Here is a 24,465-nt window from a genome sequence, read left to right as displayed (position 1 = left end):
CTGTCACCCTAAGGATATTGTCATGTCTGAGGCCCAAGTGGGAGCCCCTTTCTGTTCTGTGTAGTCCCAACGTCTGCGGCCTTCTGTGGAGCGAGCCCCGGACACAGAATACCAATAATGGGCCGGCGCTGGGGGTGGGCCCATGGGTTAGACAGCTTTGCACGTGCTGCTTATTTTCTGTGTCCTTTCCCTCATCCTTCCCGTCAGCTCCTACTCATGTTACAAAGCCCCGCGTGGGTGCCCCTTGGACAGAGGTAAGCCTCCGTCCCCCACCGAGGGCGGATCTGGAGCAGGGGGCATCTCCGGCCCCCTCCCCTGCTCGGCTGCCCGCACCAGGCCTAATGTCTGCGTCTCCCCTAGACTGTGGCCCCTGGAGCCCGTCTTTCTCACCTGCCCGAGCTCCTGCCTGTCACAGGGCCTGGCTCCCAGTTAATACACGACGTTCTAAGTGGGCACACTCTGATGGCTGTGTGGGGGACGCAGGGCTGACCTGGTGAGCAGCTCCCCAGGCAGAGCAGATGGGGACCGTCAGACAGGTGTCTGGAGGAATCCAAGTCCCCTCCCACCCACACAAGTCGGGCCCCCTGGCACCACTTTACTCAAGAAGCGCAGGTCTACTTTCCACACAGTGCAGAGTGTCCACTCCCCTCTGTCAAGCCTTTTTCGGGGGCTGTGGGAGGGGTCGCAGCAGGAGGAGTGGGCCCTGCGTCAGAGACACCCGTCATTGTGTAAAGGATCTCCGTCTGTGTAAAGGAAGATGCTACACAGAGCTTACCTGGCAGATCTACTTTTTAAGGACTGAATAGGTCGAGAGCCTGGCCCTGACCCTGGCAGGTAACAGAAGCAGATGCGCAGGACTCCTTAGAGACCTTCCCCGGCCTTGTCCCAGCCGGAGCCCCCTTCTTCCCTTTCTTCCCTTTCTTCCCAGTTGGAGCCAGAAGGGCATGTTGTCCATGATCGCCATACAGAGAAGAGAGGTGCCTTTGTCCCTCGAAGCTTTCATTCAACATGAAACTTCATGACCTCAAGACCAGGAATTGGGGGACAGGAGCTGCCAGTGTTCCCCCACGACTATACTTTCTGACATGGGGCCATTCCCAAGTTTGGGGGGCCAGGATGCTCTCTGAGATGTCCCAGCACCCTCTTCACACCCTGCAGGCCCAAACACTTGTTCCACCGGCCTGCTCCCCTGCTGGCAGCTCCCCATTCCTCCCACATTCCCCCCCACCCCAGGTGGCTCAGTCTCCCAGTCCTACAGTGCGGAGGGGCTCTGGGAGCACCCCTCAACCCTTAGCCTCCAGGGACCAGTAAAGAGGGGTTTTAACTGGCTCCTGCAGGTAGGGCCTGAAACACTCACTGCACACTCCACAGGATTGCCTGCCTCCTTCCCCACCATCTTTCCCTCAGCCCACATGTGCCTTTCGGTGATCTTGCCCACGGAAAGCTGCTAGGACACTCGTTTTAGCGAAGGCCGTGTGTTTTCCCGAGTTCTACAACAGCCCTGAAGCTGCCCTCTGCGCTCCCCGCCCCCAGTATCACCTACCCAAAGCCCCGAGCTCCATTCTGTCTTCTGTTCAGAAATGCACTTTGCCCAAGGCTCCTCTCCCAGCGGAAGGACTGTCTCTGGAGGCTTCTGTATCTACCCTGGCTGTCACCCCAACCCCAGGGGACCGCCCAGGCCTCCCCCTCTGGCAGGCCCAACACAGCTCACTGCTGGGCCCGTATCCTCCCTCCCTCTTCCCCCACCCCAGAACCCCGCTCTTGGCCATTCAAGGTCAAGTGAGCATCCAGCCCAGAATTTAGCGACTCAAAGCGAGAGAAGCTTCAGCTTTGCTTTTTAATAATTTAAGACTGACACACGGCCATCCACTCCCAGAGTCCCAACCCTTTGGGCGTAGAGCTGGGAGGCAGCCAGGTGGAGAGCCCATCCCCCTGCCTGTACCCCGTCATTGCACTCCCTGCCGGCCCTCCCCCAGCAGCCATCAGGGAGCCTGGGCAGAGAGCCTGTGGCTGGGGACAGCCTGGCACCGGCTGCAGCCTGTGCCCACACTCCACCGGAGAAGGCAGGCAAGCCCTCCCCACCAGCGCCAGCCTCGCCCTGGGCAGAGGCAGAGGGCAGGGGGCTGGGGGTGGAGCCGGCCAGACCCACTGGCCACAGCTGCACTTCCCTGACATTGGTCTCGGGTTCATTTTTTTTCCCCCTCCAACTTTATATATCACAAAAATTTCCCAGAGATTCTTAACATTCTGGCTGCCAGATAACATCTCCCAGATGTTCTCACACCAGACCACATATTCCAATTTTGGGTTTGGAATATATGGCCCATGGCTTTAGGCTGTTACACTAGGACACTTTGCCCATTTCCGGAAAAAGAGCAAAGGTGTCAAATGGGACATGGAAGACATGAGACTTTAAAGGCAGACTCAAGGCCAATATGGCCAAGCACTTTCTTTGGTTCTGGAGTGTGGAGGCTGGGGGAGCCCCTGATCGAGAGTGGGATGAGACTTGGGGGTGAGGAGACAATCAGGGGCTCACCCAAGTACCCCTGGATCTCTCTCCTCCTCCCGCCGACAAAGGTACAGAAAGATGTTGACACCACTTCCGGCATGGAAGGAGATCCATGTTTGCTTTCCCCAGTTCGGCATAAATTAACATCCGTAAACAAAACACACCATCCTGCCCTCACCCTACGGTCGTCAATCCCAGAAGCTCCTGCCACAGCCTAAGCGGTTACACGCCACTGTGATCTGTTTTCATCCATAAAGCAGCTTCGTGCAGTGCCTTTCCAGCCGTCCCTCCTGGGGCAGGTCAGGGCTTCCGAGGGGGTGACAGTGAGGGCAAAACAGCCCTGGGTCACTGAGGGACAGGCCTCTGCCTCAGCACACGGACTGACAAGCTCTCCGCGTGGGCCAGGAGCTCTTTAATGTGAGCCAAGCCCAGCCCGGCAACCTTGGCCCCATTCACCTCGAGGATCTCATCCCCTGCCCCCAGCAGCCCCGAGTACAGCTTGGCCATGCTCGCATCAGCCATTTCCTGCACGTAGAACCCTGCAAAGGAAAACAGAACGAGTGAACACGTGAAATCCAGATGCAGCTCTGTGGAATGTTGACCAGGTGGTGTTTCGGGCGGGGGTCGGGGAGCGGGTGCTCATATAGGGCACTGCTCCATGAGCGCACACACGCACGCACGCACGCACACACACACTCGCACGCGCACACCCTCATTATCCTACCTCACAACCACAACTGGCTTTCTATATAGATACAGTGTGCCTGCCCTCATGGTATCATTTCATTTCTCTGTCTCTTTTAAAAAGCTGTGCAAATAATGCTTTAATAAAATAAGGTTTTAAGCAAATAATGCTTGTTTTTTATTGTTATTATTCGTGTATACCCCTGTGTGAATGAGGTGATCTTATCTTTTTCTGAGATGAGCTTTGATTGTAGAATAGGAAGAAAACTGATGTTTAAAAATTAAGAAAAAAAAACGCTACTTCACGCCTGCCCTGGGTGGGATTCACAAATATGATCCAGTTACTGCCTTCAAGAAGCTGGAGGGGTGGGAAGGTATCATTGGAGTAATGAACATGGCCGAGGTCAAATCCAAACCTGGTTTGCTTCATATTACTGTTAGGACCAGCTCCGGTCTCAATCTTCCTCAGAGGTGGTTCCTCACTGGGATTTGGAGGCATCTGGGCAAAAGCCCAGGAAGCATAAAAATTCCACCCCCTATTTAAAGCCATGGTGGCTCACTTGTCCCTTATTCACACACATCCTGTCCCCACACTGCCCCTAGGAAGGCCCTGCCTGGCCAGTGTGACCGTCTCCTGGGTCTCTCAGGTGCAGCGTGAGCCTGGGCAGAGCCTGATTCTTCCCCTTTCCCTGGGTCCGACTTGGGGAACCCACATCAGTGGAGCAGGCTCTGTGGGGCCTGGGGGCTGGCTAGCCTGAGTTCCCCGGGACTCTCCCGGCCGCACAGCGCAGGCGAGTCCTGCTGAGGGACCCCTGTCACCTCAACTTCTTCTGAAAACCTTCCAGACTCCCCTTCAGTTAAGAGAATAAAGGGTCTTACAGGGAAAGCTGGGCACCACCCCGCGCCCGCCCCGCCCCCAACTGAGCGAACACAGGTGATCTGAGAGCACAAGGCCAGCGTGTGGATGGTGTGCAGCTGACAACACCTGCAGAATTTAGGGGGGCTGCTCAGCGCCACCTTAAACGCCCTCACGGCTCCCCAGCCCGGGCCGCACACTCCTTCCTCTCTACTTCTGCGTCCTAGAATCAGCTTCCTGAGAAGGGGCCTGAGAGGGCCTCTCCTCCCGTATCACAGTCTCGAGCCTGATGGCATTTAACACACTTGGACTATAGTGGGACATCCTGCCTCTGCTGCCCCCCCGCCCACAGGAGCTTTGTTCAGCCCAGCTTGTGGCACGCCTTCCAGAGCAACCCTCTGATGGGGGCTTGAAAGCACTGAAATCTCCTTCAAGGCACCTGAAGGTTGGTAGCTCTGAGTCTAGCAAAACCATCCTCCTGACACACTCCCTCTCCCGGGTCTGACTGTGGCACTCTCTCGGTGTGGGGGGCTTCTTGGCCAAGCCGAGCCTTTGCCGCCAGGCTGCCTCCCCTGACGAGGTATGCCGGCCATCTCGGCTGCTCGAGTGAGGCCTTTCTCGCAGCCCCTGCCCTATCCCCGACCCCTTCTGTCCGGGTGTTCTAACCACTTGCCTGCCCCCCTGCATGTTGCCGGCATGGACAGAGGGCAGGTAAGGAGGGGAGGGTGGTGCCTACAGAAACGGCTGCTGTAAGCAGGACATGCATGCGGGGAGCCATGAGAAACCCCAAAAGCATGGAGCCAGAGTCGGACCAGACACTGATGTCGTGCCAGTCATTTTGGGGGAGACTCTGGGGTAGGCTTCACAACGGAACGTCGTGACAAAAATATGACAGACAGACTGCTGTTGTTGGTATATTTACTGTCTGCTGGAAATGGCCTCTGTTCAGCATGGATCATCTCTGTGTGGTGCTCGGAAGCTGGAGGCCACGCGTGCTGTTCCCATATGCTCGCACAGCATCAGATGTGACAGCCAGCAAGTTAGCCCCAGCGCCTGGACGTTTTAGCCAGGAATGCAGACCAGCCCCAGCTCACGGCCCCTCTGAGGCCCAGCAGGAGTGACCTGTGGCTGCTGGAGGAGGCTCTGTGGCCGGGAGGCACCAGCACCAGTCATGTTCCGTGGGCCTGGGGATCTCTGCGGGAGGGCCGATGGCCAACGGCGGCGGGAGCAGGGCACCACCTGGGCAGGACAGGGAAGAGCTTGTACCGACCCAGGTGCGGGGTGCCATGGGGGGGCAGGGCAGAGCCCAAGGAGCTCTTGGTCACTAGAGACCGCTGCCCACCAGACATCAACTCCATGACTGTCTGCAAAGCGGCCTAGCGGGACTTGGGGGGAAGATGAAGGGCAGAGCACAACGCCCGGTTGTGTGTGACCTCACGTGGACAGATGGTGCAGATCATGGGCTCCCTGTCGGAGTTCTGTTCCCCAAATACAAATTCTCTTTGTGAAGAGGGAAGGGAAGAAAAGTGCCAGGCACTTTCCCATGTACCTCACTGGACGCTCCTTATGACTCTTCCAGGCAGGTTTGAGTATCTTCAGTTTAGAGATGAGAGAACTGAGGCTCAGAGAGGGTAAGGGACCTGCTCAGGTCACACAGCCGGCAGAGGCTCTGGAGTACACACCGTGCCATGTCACCTAACTCTCTGCCCCTCTGGGAGGCCTGCCGCCCCTCACCTGAGGAACGGGGAGGCTAAAGGAAAGGGGGGAGTAGCTAACAGCCCGCTAGCCCTTTATGATGATCAGTGTAAGTTCACAAACGCCATCTCCCTGTGAGGACAGACACTGTACCCCCCTGAGGTCCAGAGTGGGGAGAAACTCGGCCTCTTCCTCTCACACGCAGATAAAACCATCAGCAGACTGCGTCAAACTGCCTTCAAGTCAAGCTGACTGCAAGCACTTCTCACATCCCCACTGGTTCCCCAGCCGAGCTACCGCCGGCAAGTCTTTCCACCGAAATAGCTTTACAAGGGGTCTCCCTGGTCCACCTTCAACCCGCTAGCGTCTGTTCACGGTCGGGCGGCCAGCCGGGCAGCGACACCCGTTCCAAGTGCAAATCAGAGCACATTGGTCCCTGCTCCAAGCCCCTGCCGCCTCCCAGCTCAGGGGGTGGGGAAGCCACCGCCCTCCTGAGCTCAGCGCCCTCTCTCCCCACTGCAGCTCTGTGCAGATCAACCCTGCAGCTCTTCTGACAGCCAAGCTCATTCCCACCCTCCAGCTTGGGCCTGGACTGCTCTTTCTCCAGACACCTCCGCTCAGAAGAGCTGCCCCACCCGCATTCCTGTCCTCCCACTCTCAGGCCCTCACCCTGCTTCGCTTGGATTCGTGTCTTCATATCCTCTGCTATCTGGCAGCTTATTTGGATAATATATAAAAATGTATACCTTCTTATAGGTACAGCCTATCTGCCTCCCTGGACTGTGGGCTCCTGAGGACAGGGTCTTTTTCTGTTCCATTTCCTGCCCTATAGCCGGTATCTAAAACACCTAGTAGGTGCTCAGTGCAAACTCGCTGAAACAATGAACGACGGAACAGAGGTAAGAACTCACTGCAGTCTGCAAACCTGGCAACAGGCAGATTTTTTTTTCCAGGTTACATGACTTTGACCTAGGAGATCACCGCCCAGGACTGAACCCTGCTCGGCAGAGGGCAGCCAGGCCAGGATCCCCAGAACATCACCCCCTGGAGCCAGCGCTGCAGGAGGGAGCCGGACGCGTAGCCAGGCGGGCTCACTGCACGTGGCCAGACAGCAGCCGGAGGAAGGGAACCATTACACACACCAGCCGCATCAAAGGGCTCCCAGAACCAGCAAGCACAACCTTCCCTGGGCGCTCCAGCGAAGAGGCGGCCCGATTCCGATTTCAGGATGTCAGCAGACAACAGAGGGGCAGTGGAGTCAGGCTCGCCATCCCTACCCACTCCAGCAGCCCCACACCTGATGCTTCCCAAAGAGCCCTTGAAGGGAGAATTCCAGTCCTTTCGCTACGAGGCTGTCTGAGTCTGGAGCTCCGCGTCTCAGCCACCGACTGGAAATGCCCACAGCCAAAAGTGGTCTGCTGAGGCCCCAGGGATATGGAGCCCAGAAGAGGGGAGGGGGCATACCTGAGTCCCGGCGCCCATTCCCGGAGGCCACACAGAAGCCGAAAGAGCCCTCCGGGGAGCGTTGTAGCTGCAGCTGGGTTGTGCCATCTGGGAACACCTCCACCACGCGGCCCACCGTGCGTGCCTGGCTGGGGGCGCTCACGTCCTCCACACTGAGGGCACGTCGGGGTGAGGCCTTGGTTGGTCTGCCAGGGGACCGGAGACAGAGTGAGTGCAAAGAGGGCTGGGCACCGGGACCCAATCACTCCCTGCCTTAAAGATGACGGATGCCTCTTGACTGGCTCCAACCAGCAAAAACAACATGCTAGGAACAAGACTGGAGGGTTGTCACAGCGGTCTGAGGCTCCACAAAGCCTGGTGCAGGACCAGAAGCCCCCTGCTACCCACCCCCCCAACACAGAAACACAATTTTAAATCTTTGTGGGTGCAGAGACCGCTCTGAGAATCTAACCAAAGCTATGATATTATATAACATTTCCAGGAGTGAACAGGCCACTTGAGGTGCCTCCATGGAGCCCCAGATAAGAGCAGCTAGCCTAGAGGGTCTCGTCAGGGGGTGGGAGTTCTCTAGACAGGGTCACAGGTCAAGTGCCTCTTTGGGGGCCCCATCTCTGGATCTCTAATCAGATCTTCAGCTGGGCTAAGGAAGCTCTCTGAACATCCCGATTTTAGGATGTCATCAGACAGCAGAAGGATGGAAGAATCAAACCTTCCAACTCTACCCATTCCACCAACTCCACACCTTCTCAGAGCTCAGGTGCACGGGGCAAGGCACTGAGATGTGGGCTCCAAGACTCCTGTGGCACCTGAGGCAGGACAGAGTTAGGCTTACAGCTCCACCGCCCATGCTGAGTTTACCCCCCACACCACTTGCCAACTCTTACCGGCCAACTGCACTGTGGTCTCCCGGCTCCCCTACCATGTAGAGGCTGGACCGGTCCCCCTTGCCACTCAGCAGAGAATGGAGGTTCTGAAAGGAGGCAGCTTTCCGACGTTGGTGAGATGGTGACACCTGGTGGTGAGGGTTCAATATTGCAGGTGAGAAAAGCCAAGGCGTCTGGGGGTTGAGACCTGACCCTAACCATGAGCCTGAGGGCTGTTTTTTTTTTTTTTTAAGATTTTATTTATTTATTTGACAGAGAGAGAGAGCACAAGTAGGCAGAGAGGCAGACAGTGGGAGAAGCAGGCTCCCCGCAGAGCAGAAAGCCCGACGTGGGGCTCCATCCCAGGACCTTGGGACCATGCCAGGGCTGAAGGCAGACACTCAACCGACTGAGCCACCCAGGTGCCCCAAGCCTGAGGGATTTTTAAGAAAGTAATGATACAAGCTTTTGTCACTACTTCAAAGTGCCCATCAGGAATCACCATAATTTACTCAAGTAGACAGTCCTATAGAGGTGATCTGAAGGTTTGTTTTTGGCTAAAGTAACTTAGCACTAGAATACTAATAATTTCATTGATTAAGAAAATCTAATGTTCTCATTAAGAAAAAAGTGAAAGCAAATTAATTACAGAGTAATAAATACGATTTTAGAGTTAAAATATTAAAACTTCGTGATTCTTTAGTATCCCTTTTATGATTGTTTATATTAAAATTTTTTATCTGAGGACTTCTAGGAAAGATGGCTGAGTACAACAATCCCAAGCTCACTTCATCCCATGGATACAATTAGATAACATGCATATCAGTGTAAATAAGCCATAAAACAATCCAAAGACTGGCAGAACAGACTCTTTACAGCTGAATGTAGAGAAGAGTCCACCTTGAAGAGGGTAGGAGGGGTGGAGATTCGCTAGGGAGCTAAATGAATCTGCAGGACCATCAGAGGGAGGGAGGGACACTGGGTGCAGAGAGAGGTGGAGAGGAGAGGACCAGACCCTCACACCAGGCATACCAGGCATGAGGAACCTGCACAGGGAAGATGAATCCTCATAACATTTGGCTTTGAAAACCAGAGAGGCCTAATTTCAGGAGTTCCTAAAATCAGTGGCGCTTAACAATGGAACTTTAAAAATCAGTGGGCTTGGCTCTGGGAGACCTGGGAAGATGATAAGAAACTGAGTCCCTGCCCTTAAAGAGACTGCACAGCAAAGAGTCCCACTGAGATATAGCATAGAGAAGCAGCAGTTTGAAAAACACCTGGAGTATATGGGAGGGAGATTTTTTACTAATCTCAGAGTCTGTGCTGGAAGGGCAGGGATCTTTGGGAGACTTCTCTAGGAACAAAGGAGCAGGCAGGCACCATTTCCCTCCCCTGCCCCCCAGCCTAGACACATGGACAGCTGGGAGAACCAGCACAGCACCAACACTCTCCACCTAACTTGCTAACAGCGTGGCATATCCCCTCGTTCTCTTGTGCACATGCCCCCTCCAATATGCCCTTGGCCAGAGCCCATTCAAAGTGGTGCCGTAAGTCTGGCAGGGTGCAAAGCAGCCACGACAGTGACTCCTGCCCTGGGGAGAGGGGAAGATAACCATATATACCAGCCTGAGACTGTGGCCCCAGTAGTCCCACCAACAAAAGCTTCTCACGGGGCAACACAGAGAAAGCGCCCTGTAGTTCAATACTATTGCGTCTCTGGCAAATGCCTGGTCTGACTCATCAACTCAAGTCTAAGGCAGCCCAACAGTGGCCCACTAACACTGCAGGGACCAAACACTGCCCACAACAGGCAAAGAGAGCCACTGCAGACAACTGGACTGAAGGCAAAAGCAGCTCAGCCACAAGAGCAGGGCACACGCAACACACAGAGGAGACCCCCCTGAAGCACCAGGTTCTGATGAACAGGGGACACAGCACTGCAGGGCACTACAGGACCTCTTGTTCATAAGGCCACCACTTTCAAGAGCAGGAGACATAGCTGACTTTCCTAACACAAAGAAACAGACACAAAGTTAGTCAAAATGAGGAGACAGAGAAATAAGTCTCAAATGAAAGAACAGGACAAAATCACAGCAAGAGAGCTAAATGAAACAGAGATAAGTAATATGCCTGATAGAGAATTTAAAGTAATGGTCAGGGATGTCTGGGTGGCTCAGATGGTTAAGTGTCTGACTCTTGATTTCAGCTCAGGTCATGATCTCCAGGTTGTGAAATTGAGCCCCGCATCAGGCTTCACACTGGGCATGGAGCCTGCTTATAATTCTCTCTCTCCCTCTCCCTCTGTCTCTCCTGTCCCCTTTCTCTCTCCCTCTCCAATAATAATAATAATAATAATAGTAATAAATAAAGTAATGGTCATAAAGATAGTCACTGGACTTGAGAAAAGAGTGGAGGACCTGAGTGAGACCCTTACCAAAGAGATAGAAAACATAAAAAAGAACTACTCAGAGATAAAGAATTCAATAACTGAAATTAAAAATACACTAGATGGAATAAATAGTAGACTAGAGGAATCAGAAGAATGGGTCTGTGAGCTGGAGGATAGAGTAATGGACAGCAATCAAGCTGAACAGCAGAGAGAAAAATAATAATAAAAAATGAAAATAGACTTAGGGAACTCAGTGACACCATCAAGCATAATATAATTCTCATTATAGGGATCCCTGATGGAGAAGAGAGAGAAAAGGAGGTAGAAAACTTTCCGAATCTGGGGAAAGAAACAAAGATTCAGAGCCAGGAGGCACAGAGAACCCACAACAAAATCAACCCAAAGAAGTCCACACTAAGATACATAGTAACTAAAAAGGTAAAAAGTAGTGATAAAGAGAATTTTAAAAGCAGCAAGAGAAAACGGTTACATACAAGGGAAACCCCCCTAAGGCTATCAGCTGATTTTTCAGCAGAAACTTTGCAGACCAGAAGAGAGGGGCATGATACATTCAAAGTGCTGAAAGGAAAAAACCTGCAGCCAAGAGTACTCTATCCAGCAAGGCTATCATTCAGAATAAAAGGTGAGATAAAGAGTTTCCCAGACAAAAGTTAGAGGAATTCGTGACCACTAAGCCAGCCCTACAAAAAATGTTGAAGGGAACTTTTTGAGTGGAAAGGAAAGGCCTTAAGTAGGAGTAAGAAAAGTAGGAAGCCCAGAGGCAGTAAAATTAAGTATATCTATAAAAATGAGTCAAGGGATTCACAAAGTAAAAAGATGTAAAGTAGGACACCATATACTTAAAATGTGGAGTAGGGAGGAGAGGAGTAAAGAATGGGTTCAAACTGAAGTGACCATCAACTTAATACAGACTGCTATATGCAGAAGATGTTATTTATAAACCTAACAGTAACCACAAATCAAGAGCCAGTAATAGATATGCAAAAAACAAAGAGAAAGGAATCCAAGTATATCACTAAAGAAAGCCAGCAAACCACGAGAGAAAAGAGCAAGAGAAGAAAGGAACAGAAAAGAACTACAAAAACAACCATAAAACAAGTTAACAAAATGGCAAGAAGTACATGTGTATCAATAATTACTCTGAATGTAAATGGACTAAATGCTCCAAACGAAAGACACAGGTTGGTGGAATGGAGAAAAAAGCAAGACCTGCTGCCAACAAGAGACTCATTTCAGACCTAAGGACACATGCAGGTTGAAAGTGAGGGTATGGAGAAACATTTATCGTGCAAAAAGATGTGAAAAGAAAGCCGGGGGAGCAATACTTATATTGGACAAAATATACTTTTTTTTTTTTTAAGATTTTATTTATTTGACACAGAGAGAGAGATAGAGAGCATAAGCAGGGGGAGCGGCAGGCAGAGGGAGAAGGAGAAGCAGATTCTCCACTGAGCAAGGAGCCCAATACAGGGCTGGATCCCAGGACCCTGGGATCGTGACCTGAGCCGAAGGCAGCTGCTTAACCAACCGAGCCACCCAGGCACCCCTGGACAAAATATACTTTAAAACAAAGACTGTAACAAGAGACAAAGAAGGACACTATATATAATCATTAAGGGGACAATCCAATAAGAAGATATAGCAATTGTAAATATTTATGCACCCAACATGGGAGCACCCACATTCTTAAAGCAGTTAATAACAAACATAAAGGAAGTAATCACTAGTAATACAATAATAGGAGGGGACTTTAACACCCCACTAACATCGATGGACAGGTCATCCAAACAGGAAATCGACAAAGAAACAGTGGCTTTGAATGACACACTGGACCAGATGGATCTAACAGATATATTCAGAACATCCCACCCTAAAACAGCAGAATATACATTCTTTTCAAGTGCACATGGAACATTATCCAGAAGAGATCACATATGAGGTCACAAACCAAGTCTCAACAAATTCAAAAAGACTGAAGTCATACCATGTATCTTTTCTGACCACAATGCTGTGAAACTAGAAATCAATCACAAGAAAAAGTCTGGAAAGAGCACAAATACATGAGGTTAAATAACGTGCTACTAAACAATGAATGGGTCAACCAAGAAATCAAAGAGGAGGGGCACCTGGGTGGCTCAGTCAGTGAAGCGACCAACTCTTGATTTCAGCTCAGGTCATGATCTCAGGGTCCTGGGATTGAAGCCCACATAGGCTCTGTGATCAGTGAGACGTCTATTTGAGATTCTCTCTCTCCCTCTCCCTCTGCCCCTCTCGCCTGTCTCTCTCTCTAAAATAAACAATCTTAAAAAAAAAAAAAAAAAGGAAAGAAATCAGGGACACCTGGGTAGCTCAGTTGGTTAAGCATCTGCCTTTGGCTCAGGTCATGATCCCAGAGTCTTGGGATTGAGTCCCGCATTGGGCTCCCTGCTCAGAAGGGAGCCTGCTTCTCCCTCTGCCTGCCGCTCCCCCTGCTTGTGCTCTTTCTCTCTCTCTGACAAATAAATAGGTAAAATCTTAAAAAAAAAAAAAAAAACTTTTAAAAAATTTTAAAAAAAGAAATCAAAGAGGAAATTGAAAAATACATGGAGACAAATGAAAATGAAAACACAATGGTCCAAAATCTTTGGGATGCAGCAAAAGCTGTTCTAAGGGAGAAATTTATAGCAAGACAGGCCTACCTCAAGAAGCCAGAAAAATCTCAAATAAACGACCTAACCTTGTATCTACAGGAGCTAGAAAAAAGAACAAACAAAACCCAAAACCAGTAGAAGGAAGGAAATAATTAATATTAGAGCAGAAATAAATGAAGTAGAAACTAAAAAACCAATAAAACAGATCAATGAAACCAGGAGCTGGTTCTTTGAGAAGATCAACAAAACCAATAAACCTTTAAGCCAGACTCACCAAGAAAAAAAGGGGGGGGGGATTCAAATAAAATCAGAAATGAAAGAGGAGAAATAACTGACCCCACAGAAATACAAAGGATTATAAGAGAATAGTATGGAAAATTATATGACAACAAACTGGACAACCTAGAAGAAATAGATAAATTCCTAAAACATATAACCTTCCAAAACGGAATCAGGGAGAAATAGAAAACTTGAACAGACTGATTACCAGCAATTAAATTGAATCAGTAACCAAAGATTCCCAATAAAAGTCCAGACCAGACAGCTTTACAGGTGAATCCTACCAAACATTTAAAGAAGAATTAATGCCTATTCTTCTCAAACTAATGCAAAAAATAGAAGAGGAAAAATAGAATTACCCAGCAATTCCACTGCTAGGTATTTACCCAGAGGAAATGAAAACACTAATTCAAAAAGAAACACACACCCCTATGTTCACTGTAGCATTATTTACAATAGCCAAATTATGGAAGCAGTCCCCGTGTCCATCGACAGACGAACGGATAAAGAAGATGTGACATATACACAACAGAATATTACTCAGCTATAAAAAAGAATGAAATCTTGTTATTTGCAACAACATCGATGGATCTAGAGAGTATAATACTAAGTCAAATCAATCAGAGAAAGACAAATACCATATCATTTCATTCACATGTGGAATTTAAGAAACCAAACAAATGGACAAAAAGACAAACCAAAAAACAGACTCTACATTATAGAGAACAAACTGATAGTTTCCAGAGGGAAGGGGGTGGGGGGATGGATGAAGTAGGTGAAGGGGATTAAGAGCACACTTATCTTGATGAGCACTGAGTAATGTATAGAATTGTTGAATTACTATATTGTGCACCTGAAACTAATATAACTCTGTATGTTAACTATACTGGAATTTAAAAGAATTATCTCAGTATGCACCTTAAAACATTGTGCATAAAAAGGTAGACAAGACAAAAATCCCTTAAGGAGTTCACCCACCACTGGGGGTGGGGTTGAGCACAGATGAGTTAACAGCCCTAAATACTTGCTGTAAGTGCCAGGCTAAACGATGGACGTGCAGGGAAGCAGAGAAACACTCCGGTTTAGGAGGTCTGGGGACACTGCAGAAAATGACACCTGAGTGAGGCTTGAAGCATGAACTTTCCAGGTGAAGACCAGTAAGGGTGCTCCAGGTAGAAGAAACAGCAGGTGCAAGGACATGGAGAGATGACAGAAAGCATATGTTCCGGAACAGGGTTTGGGTGGTTAGGCTGCAGACAGGAGATGGGCTGGAGCCAGGGGACAGACCTGGAAGGACCTTATATGGCCTGCTGAGGAGCCACTGGAATGATGTTAATCAGAAGAGAGACAAGAATAGATCTGTGTTCTAGAAACTGACCCAGTGAGGGGGCTATTGTGAGGGTGGGGGCGGTGGAGAAGGAGACAGGCTTTTAAACAAACATGGCACACATTATTTACCACATTTGGAATCCATGCTCTCAAGAAGAAAGGTACATTATCTGGGCGCCTGGGGGGCTCAGTCGGGTAAGCGTCTGCCTTCGGCTCAGGTCATGATCCCAGGATCCTGGGATCGAGCCCCCATATTGGGCTCCCTGCTCAGCGGGGAGCCTGCTTCTCCCGCTCTCTCTGCCCCTCTCACCCCTGCTTGTGCACTCTCTTTCTCTCTCTCAAATAAATAAATAAAATATAAAAAAAAAAAAGAAGAAGAAATAAGGTATATTATCAAGAGGTTTAGAGGGGGCCCTAACCTCGTGTCCAAGTTCAGGAAGGCTTCCTGGGAGAGGTCATGCTTACCTCAGACCTGAAAGACCAGGGGGCGTTCCCCAGGGAGAAGAGAGAGAGGAGAGCGTTCCAGATGCGGGGTCAAATGTCAAAAAGCCACAGCCGCCCGGGGACGCGGGAGCCCAGTGTGGTCGGCTGTGGGAACAGGGCCCACGCAGGAGGGCAAAATGAAAAGGAAACCGGGGCGGCCCTTGCCCACACGTGGCGGCGGGAGAGTCTAAGGCAAGGGGAGCCGGTCTAAAGGAGGGAGCCCCCCATCCGAGGTGTCACGTTCCGGGGGAGACAGATTCTCATTGCATCGTCTTTCGTCAGTCCTTGAGCCGTTCTCTCTGCCGCTCCGTCCTCCCCGCACGTGGTCCCACCCTTGGTTGACCAGCTTGCTCTCTCTCTTTGCCCACTCGGCTTGCGTCGCCAACGGTCTCTATGCCACGCTAGCGGCGTCCTTGCCCTTGGGGGGCTTACAGAGCTCGGAGTTCTGACGGTGACCCCGCCGGACGCCCGGCTCCGACACCCAGGGCCCAAACCTCACTTCCGGGGAAAGGTGACTTCCCGGAGCACAGCATCGCCCTCGGCTTTTCTCCCCAGCTTATGATCACTTGACTTCTGTTTCCTTGCCTTCCATTCATGCATCCAGCAAATAGGTATTGAGCACCGACTGCATACAAGGTACCGCTCCTGGTACAGGACGACCACTGGCCATCTTCACTCGGCCGGCCCTCTCTCCCCTACTTCAGCCTGACCAGTGGAAGCCTCCGTTGGCCCCAACCACATCACTGCTTTGTTCTGCCCAGGGGCAGGGGGCAGGGAACAAAAGAACAAACTGGAGCCCTGCACACACCTGGGACAGAGCAGGGTTTTCAGAAACCTAGTTGAGAGCGCACCGTGGGTTTGCTGTTGGTTTATGAGCTGGCACACGGGGAGGGAGATGGCCCGCTAGCTGCCCTGCATTCATTCGCTCCCTCCCTCACTCATTTGTTCATTCGCTGTGTCTTAAATATGTATTATATACTAGCCATTGTACTCAGTACGGGTATCCCCCACTTTTCAAAAGTTTGCCTTTGTGAAAGACCTGTTTTCACTAACCGGAAGAAATTTGGAGGATTTTCACTTTTAGGAAAAAAGGTGAAAAGCAAAACTAGCATTCAGCATTAGTTTTGCCGTCACAGAGCAGCGGACCCCGGGCAGTGAGCATGGCCCCACCAAGCTCCTTCCCCAGGAAGACGCTCAGCATTTTCACATCAAGCCACTACAGCTTTGAACTGCATCTGTGAGCGTCCGTGCTCTATCTCGATTTATGTGTGCATCTGTTAGCAAGAGGTGTCCTGGGGGATCAGAAAAGCCCGAGAGAAGAGCCCAAAATAGGGGGTCTGGGAGTGTTCAAAAAATTTCCCATATTAGCTAATGGTGACTGCTTCTTCAGTTTATGCCATTTTGGCTGATGGAAGTTTTCGTAGAAACTCTCTAATTTGGACAGCAGGGGAAACTGTATTGGGAATATAAAGATCAAGGGGTGTTCCCTCAAAGAATTCACACTCCAGTGAGGGCAGGCAGACAAAAATCCATTAAAATACTATGTGGCAAGTTCCCCAAAGGAGGGAAGCACAGGACAGGATGGGAACACAGAGCAGAGGCCCCCCAGCTCAGCCCAAGAAAGGACCAGAAACGGCTCCATGGAGGAGGCAATTCCTGAAAAGTTGAAGGATGAGCAGATGTTAGCAGGGAGAGAAGGTGCGAGAAACATTTCAGGTGAATGTTCAAAGTCAGACAGTGTGTGGCCTGATGACAGAACAGCAAGGTCAAGGATAACGGATAGGGTGTTGGAAGGAGAGTGATGAGAGATGAAGGCAGATCACAGAAGCCTCTGGCCACGTCAGGTGATCTGAACTTTTACCCTGCGGGTGATAAGGGGCCAACGGGGGATGTTCAGCAAGGGGGTAGATAACCAGATCTGCGTATCAGAAGGACCTCTGTGGAAGCCAGGTGGAGAAAGACACGGCAGGGATGCCAGTCAGGAGGCTGCCGCGTTAGTCTGGGTGTGAAGTGCTAGACTAACAGAGTCACTGTGGCCATGCAGAAGGTTCCAGAATGATCAGGCAGTAGCCTCTAGGACTTGGCAGAGGTGGCAGAGTTGAGGGAGAGACAGAAGGAGGAGGAGGAGCTTAGGAAGAGCCCATGCTGGGGTAGCTGGGTGGAAGAAGAGAACTGTGGGGTGCTGCCTACCCCTGTGGGGAGCCCGGTCTCGTGGATCAACTGCGGGGAGACCAGTAGCTTCCCTTTCCCCACCTGGGCTCCTCAGGTGGCATCCTCAGCGCTTCCCATCTCCTGTCACCTTCCATTCCAGTGGCACCGGTGCCACTCACCCCTTGGCCCGGGGCCCTTCAGACTCACCAGTTGCAGGGACTGTACCGACGGGGCTTTCTTCACTCTGGGGGTGCTGGCGTGTGACACCGGGCCAGGCGCAGGGGACTGAAGCTGCTCCACGCTGTAGCTGCGGGCCTTGCCCAGCTTGGGCCTGGCGCTGTGGCCCAGCGCCAGCAAGAGCTTTTTCAGCCCCAGGGTGGAGGCCAGGCTGCTGCTTTTCTTGCTCCTGTCAGAAGGGGCAGTGGAGGGTGGGCCAGGTCCTGCGCCGACCCCCGGGAATGCCCTGAAATGCAAGGGGGTACATGAGCGGGCAGGAGACGGCTGGGGGGCAGGGGCCTGGGCGGACTGCTCCTCAGGGCCCTGGGGGCCCCAGGAGAGCCAGCACCCATTCCTTGTGGGGGACGTGACGGCCGGCTACAGAAAGGCTGAGAGGACATCTGCAGGATGCTCTGCTTGGGCAGCTTTTCGGGAGACGCGCTCAGACGAGACCCTGGGCCTCACACCCAACTGTGGGCTCACCCACCCATTCGTTCCATTCATTCATTCAGGATTTCTTCCGGGCCTCTGTGCCTTCTAGAAACAACAGGGGTCCATGGTACACAAGAAAGACAAGGTCCTTACTCTCAGACTAGTAAACAAAGGAGAAAAACCAACAGCAAGTATTGAGAAATGTCAAGCAGAGGGAGAGGGAGACCAGCTCCCTCCGAGAAGATGGCACCCAGGCTGGGAGCTGAATGGTAAGGAGGAGCCATCCTGCGAGGCCAGAGGTGAGAACCCCAGGCAGAGGTAGCAGTGGGGCCACAGCTCCAGGGCAGGAAGAGGTTCCGTGTGTTCCAGAGCACAAGGGGGCCCGGCCACCAGCCCTGGGACAGAGCCAGCCAGGTGGGCAGAGAGGCCAGGCAGGTGGGCCGGATTCCACGGAGCACAGAAGCCAAGGTAAGGGGCTCGGATTCTATCCCAAGTGGGAGAAGAAAGCCATTGGGGGTTTTCAGCAGGAGACATGACACTATTTAATGGCATTTTCAAGAATGTACCTTCGGTCGCTGTGCCGAGAAGGAAGTGTAGGAGCGAGAGTGAAGGCAGAGAGCCGCCGGGGCTGTTGGGGTTGTCAGAAAGATGTCATGCAGCTCAGACCAGGAGAAAGGCGAGAGAGGGGGGTGCAGCAGCTGGAGGGGACATGCCAGGGGGTCAGAGAGGCCGGAAGGAAGAAAGTGGGCGTGAGCACTGTGTGGATGGTGGATGGTGCTGGGAAGAGGACCTGGGGAAGCCGTTGGGTCAGGGGCCTCTCAGCCACCCTAGTGGAGAAGTCAGGGGAAACAGGGTGTATGGGTCTGGGGTTCTGTGGAGCACACAGCACCAGAGATGGAGATTTGGCTCCCGGTGTCACCAGGAGTGGGGTGTGGTGCAGGAAAGAACGTCGTGGCCACAGCCCTGGCTCACCAAGGCTTTGGGGACTCGGCGAAGACTCAGACCCTCGGCGCGGAAGGAGAGAATGAATGGAAAGGTGAATGCCAGGCTTGTTTCCTCAGCGTCTGCTCGTTCCCAAGCCCTGAGTCAGAAACAAGCACTCTCAGGCAGCCCCATCCTGGGAGCGCCCTGAGGGTCGGGACTGTCTGGCCAGCTGTGCCCGGAACAGCACCTGGAGCCTGAGGCTTGGGGAATGAGCCAGCATGCGCATCACACGAAAAGTGGCTGGGAAAGGAGTATTAAGGTGCCATGCCCGGAATAGGTCTAGGAACCCTCTAAGGGTTTGGGAGTAGTGAGGCTAGTCATGCCAGGGAGGGGGGCTCTTTCTCCGCCCAGCCTCCCAGCCCCCCACCTCTGGCAGTCAGGGCTCTTGCCCTCATCACTCACCGGGATGGCACCTGCCCTCCGGAACTCAACTCTGGCCTCTGCAGGCCTCCCTCTGGTTCCTGGCTGGACTCCGACTCCTCTAAGGCCAGGGAGAGGGTGATGCTCACGGAGCTGACTGCGCCAACAGCTGCTGGGCCAAGAAAGCCCTGGACTCCTCCTGCAACAGCCACAGCCCTCCCGTGTCACTGAGCCATCCCCGCAGGTCATGGTCAGGGGAGGGGACATGCCCAACAACGGAGGCAGGAGAACCAGAGGAAGCTGGAGAGAGGCGGGAGCCCCAGGAGAGCAGTGGAGGCAGTGATGAGACTCCCACACAGCAGGACGGGAATGAGGGGTCTTGTTTACTGCTGTAACCCACCACCCCCAGCACCGCAACTGGTACACAGTCGGTGATTAATAAATGTCTGTACGATGAAGGGGCTGCTGGTGATAAGTCATGTGCCTCCTATAACAAGAGACATAGTTGGGAAAGGGAACTTTTGCATTCCTGGGATGCAAACCACAGTCTCGTTGGTTGTGATGTCTAAGCGTTAATGACAGGCACCATTTCGGGAGCACGTATGCGGTGCTCGGCAAGGAATTAAACCCTCTACAGAGATGACGTCGTGGGTTCCTAGGAGATAGGCTCTCCTATTTCCCCAGGTTACAGAGGAGGAACCTGGAGCACAGAGGGCTGACATGGGGTGGCCAGGACCTCCTGGCTAATGAGAGGAGGAGTCTGAGGAGGTGAAGGCCAGGCTGCCCAGAAAGGCCAGCAGCTGGTAGAATAGAAGCTCCTCAGGAAGTGGCTAGGGGCAGCCAGCGGCCGGCCTAGAGCCCACCCCACGGAAGAAACCACACCTTAGAACCGGGCAGGCAGCAGGCAGCTCAGGGTAGTGCCTGCTTTCTTAAGGCTCCTGTCAGCAAGGGAGGGAGAGGGGAAATGTCTGTGTCCCCGTGTGGAGCAGAGGGGGCGGCCAACACACCGGGGGAGGGTGCTTGGCATCCACATCTTCAGGAAGGTCAGCCTGGTCTACCAGCTCTCTGCCCTCCTCCACTGTGTTTCCAAGCCCTGGATCTCTCCCAAGCCACCCTAACCCCAGCACTGTCACAGTCGTGGACACACTAAGGCAAGGCTATGGGGGGCAGGCCTGTTATCTCTGCCTAAGAGTGAACGGCTGAGTTGCTCACCCCAGATCACAGCACCGGGAATCAGAGCCTATGACCGCTGATGCCCGGGATCGGCCCACAATATAAGGATCTCTTCCAACGGCGGAGGTGATGCCCTACACCCTTTTGCAGCCCTTCCTGCTGAAACCTAGGAGCCTGCCCAAGAGGGCTGGGGGTCTGGGAGGGCTCTGCCTGCCGGTCACCGTGTTCTCCAGATAGCATGTCTGCCTGGCCACAGAAGGTCTCAAGGGCAGGACTCCCGCTGAATTCATTCACTTAGGCATTCCCCACAGTGCCTGGTATCATGCCTGGCATGTAACAGGTGCTCAATCAGTGTTGAACGAATGAATTAGGGAATGAATGAAATGAAGATGTTGAAGGAAAGGGTCTCAACCATGTGATTATAGGCACTGACTGCTCTAAGCAAATTGTAAATCTACAGCTGTGGCCTCCTTCCTGCTCTGTTGGTAGTGAAACTCCCTTAAAGTCCAGGCCTCCAGCAGCCAGAGTATGGTGCTTCTGTACACACCTCAGGGTCCCCCGCAGTCAGAGGGCATCCCCCCCTGCCTCCCTGCCTTCTGCCTCCCCTCGCAGGAGGTGGCTAATCTGTATCCAGGCTGACGTTGAGTCTTACACCCAACCCACAGACCCCATAGCTTCCAGAACACCTGCCGCTGCTCTGAAGGGCCCCAAGAGGCTGCCGGGAGTGCGCACAGCTATGTCATCGATTCAGATCAAAGGTAAGGAAGGACTCGGAGCGCCTGGCCTGGGGTCTCTGCTTACCGTGGCCGCGGTTCTCCGGGGGCAGCTCCTGGCTGCAGGGGCCATCCTCCACCTTGGGCTCGAGGCCGGCCCCTCCCCAGGGCTCCTGCAGCGACAGAGGCAGGCTATTGCTGCAGTTATTGGTGGACAGGGCCAGCTGGGGATGCCTGCCTGCAGGGCCGTGGGGCTGGGTCTGGGCTGGGGAGAGCTCACAGGTCCTGGGAACTACACTTCTTGAAGGAGGCGGAGGTGGGTCCACAGGCTCTCCCTGCTCACCCACCCTGCGGGGTGCAGCCAGGGCTGCCTTCCTGCGAGACACAGGTGAGGTGGTTTTCCTTGAAGATGGAGGGGTTGGCACCCAGCCTTCGGGGGAGAGGGAAGAGGTCAGCTGCTGGGCCTGGTGCAGGGCAGAGGGCTCTGCGTGACTCTGTTGCAGGGAGGAAGCAGAGACAGTCTCCAGAGACTCACGGCTTCCTCCATCCTGGGCCTGTCTGCCTGGCGCCGAGGACCCCAGCTTCATGGAAGAGGCCAGGGGATAGGCTGTCCTGCTCAGAGCCCGGGAATCCACCGGGTGGACCCAGTGATTTCCCAGCCCTGGGCCAGGCTGCCACTGGGAGCCCAGGGAAGCCCTTTTACATTCCAGGACGGGAGGCTTAGCGAAAGCCTCTTCTCTGGGAACCAGAGTCCCCTCAAGCAGGTGTCCCCTGCCTTCTTTCACCTCGGCTGCACCCTCCACGTGGTCAACCCCCAGCAGGTAGTGCGGGGCCTGAGGGCTCCGGGGCAGCTCCGATTCGGCCTTCCGGAACCACCTGGGGCCTCCTCGAGGCCTGGAGCCCCGTGGACGGGGGCTGTTGCCTCGGGCGGGGCCCCGAGCCCTGCTGGGCTGCGAGGTCCCAGCCTCCTCACTGTCGGTCCTGCAGCTGTCCGAGGTGTCCGTGCTGTCCAGCGCGGAGTCCGCCTCCTCGGGGCACGCCGAGTCTCCGATGTGCGTTTCCCGGATCCATTCCGTGTGGCACCCCGGCTCGGCAGGGAGAAGCCCGAAGGGAGGGCTCGGGCCCCGAGAGCTGAGGGGCTCCGCCGGCACCCCGCAGGCAGCTTCGCGCTCCGGGAGGGCCCTGGCGTCCGGGCCGGCCTTCCCCGGGGCGGGGCGTCGGTCGTGGATGCAGCTGCCGCACGCTGGGCACTTCCTGGCGCTGCCCCGCGCGGGCGGCGGCGCCGGGCCGCCCCTCCGCTCCGGCCGGCCCAGCAGGCGGTAGAGCGGCCCTTGGCCGGCGTCGGTGCGCGCGAAGCCCGCGTTGATGTAGTGGGCCAGCTCGGGCTTGGAGCGCAGCGGGCCCTGAGCCGCCGTCGGCAGCGCGCAGCTCCGCCCCTGGCGCTGGCGCTGCTGCAGCCGCTCCAGGTAGCGGGACTCGGCGTCGCGGGCCGACTCGTCCTCGAAGCGCACGCGGGATGGGGAGGCGCCCCGCTTGGGCCACTGCCCGCTGCTGGACTCCCCGCTGGACGAGTCACTCGTGTTCCCGTTCTGCGGGGTGTCTCTGCTGGCAAAGGGCATCCTCGAGTCCGGGGCTGGGCTTCTCCGGCCGTCTCTGACGGGGAGACAGGGGGAGACAGGTCACAGACAGAAGATGGGGAGGAGGGTACCATGGGGTACAGCTCCGTGATGACTACAACTCCAAAGTTACCCGACAGCAGGTTCCTGGGGAGTCAGGCAGCAAACCCGAGTAGCTTCCAAGCCCATCTTGATCCTGAAACCCAGCTCTAAACAAAATCAGTAGGAGCTTCCTATTTTGTGTTTCCTTCTGTTGCCTGATTCAAGATGAAACATTATGTTGAACAGAGGATGTACCGATGGATAAAAGCAAAATCCTCATAGTGGGGTGTGTGTGTGTGTGTATGTGTATGTGTAAGGGTGCGCGCACTTAAGAGGAAGTGAGCCTGGCATTCATGGGCATCTGGTAGGGATGAATTGTTCCAATGATGTATTTGCTATGAAGGTTTAATGGGAAGAATGAATTATAAGTCTCTACAGAGACTGTGCGGGACCTGAAGTCAGGGTTTCTAAGCATTCTTGCTCCCAAAAGTGTCCACTCAGGGTTCCTAATCCTCTTGCTCAAACAAAATTTAGACAGAATGCCACCCATGTTTCTCCTTGGACTCTGCATCTTGTCTGTTCCAGCACCCACTTACCTGCCCTCCTCAGCCCCTCACTCGCACTCCGAAGAGCTGTGAGGACAAGGACTGCGCTAGGAAGAGCCGTCCTGTCACCGGCCTTTGCCCTGGGAGACACTGCTGGTGGTCAAGTCCTGCTCGCTCAAGAAAACATCTACATAAATCTCACACCAGGGCCCCCTGGAGCCAGGAACCTGAGTTTCCAGGCATTTCCCATCATAGGCTACCTAAGGAAGGACTGTACGTTCCCTTCCTTTTCCTTGCAGCAGCATCCCCATCAATCTACTGCTCAGTGTTTGGCATTCACACCATTCTTCTCATTTATTGTGCTCACTTCGGCAGCACATATACCATTCTTCTCATTTATCGCTTCTCTATCACTCACACTGGACTCCCGCCTCTTACCCAGCCTCCCTGCCTCCTGTCTGCTGGTCCTCCCGGAGCACAGCCTTGTCACACTGTCCCCCAAGGGGGCACAGGATCCAGCTGACAGTCTTTGTGCTAAAAACACAGGCCTTCCACCTTCGTCACTGTTTTCCTTCCCAGCTCTGCCCCCCACCACCCACTTTATAGGGCCCCCAGGCTTCCTACACCTCATCCACCTCATGCAGCCCTCTTGCCCCATTTCCTGGAGTCTTTTTTCTTAACCTGCTGGCGCGAGCCAAGCTACTCATGCTGTTTGACAAAGTCCAAGTAGGGGGGACGATCCTGAAAACAGGAGACTCCCCAGCTGGTTCCTGCTAGTCTCTTTCATTTTGTTTATGGCAATCTTTATAATTGTGGGAATATTTCTGGGCTGGCTCCTGCTATTCTCTTTCATTTTGTTTATGGCAATCTTTATAATTGTGGGAATATTTCTGGGGTTTCATGATAAAGTGACTACTCACCTTAGTTACGCCTATCTAAGCAATCATAATGAAACTAATTCCACGAAGAATTAGTTTCTATAGAACAAAATAACAAGACGGTCACGCTCTGTCTAGCACCTTTCTCTTTGC

At 53.3% G+C, this 24,465-nt stretch overlaps 1 protein-coding gene across 1 annotated transcript in view; it reads right to left on the bottom strand.

Moving 5' to 3' along the window:
• Nucleotides 1-1,838: 1,838 nt before the first annotated feature.
• The window catches only part of KIAA1614 (KIAA1614 ortholog), a 41,005-nt gene continuing 18,378 nt past the window's right edge, over nucleotides 1,839-24,465 (bottom strand). Inside the window, exons 5-10 of the mRNA XM_032393200.1 lie at nucleotides 21,320-22,884; nucleotides 19,388-19,544; nucleotides 17,561-17,816; nucleotides 8,093-8,220; nucleotides 7,209-7,393; nucleotides 1,839-3,048 (exon numbers count right to left, since the gene is read on the bottom strand). Of these exons, the coding sequence (XP_032249091.1) occupies nucleotides 2,855-3,048; nucleotides 7,209-7,393; nucleotides 8,093-8,220; nucleotides 17,561-17,816; nucleotides 19,388-19,544; nucleotides 21,320-22,884 (2,485 nt within the window). The 3' untranslated portion in view covers nucleotides 1,839-2,854. The remainder of the gene's footprint in view (nucleotides 3,049-7,208; nucleotides 7,394-8,092; nucleotides 8,221-17,560; nucleotides 17,817-19,387; nucleotides 19,545-21,319; nucleotides 22,885-24,465) is intronic.

Source organism: Phoca vitulina, unplaced genomic scaffold, assembly GCF_004348235.1.
Source record: "Phoca vitulina isolate PV1807 unplaced genomic scaffold, GSC_HSeal_1.0 scaffold71, whole genome shotgun sequence".
NCBI classification, from domain to species: domain Eukaryota; kingdom Metazoa; phylum Chordata; class Mammalia; order Carnivora; family Phocidae; genus Phoca; species Phoca vitulina.
The sequence above is the reverse complement of the archived record's forward strand: the minus strand, read 5'-3'. Positions and strand labels throughout refer to the sequence as shown.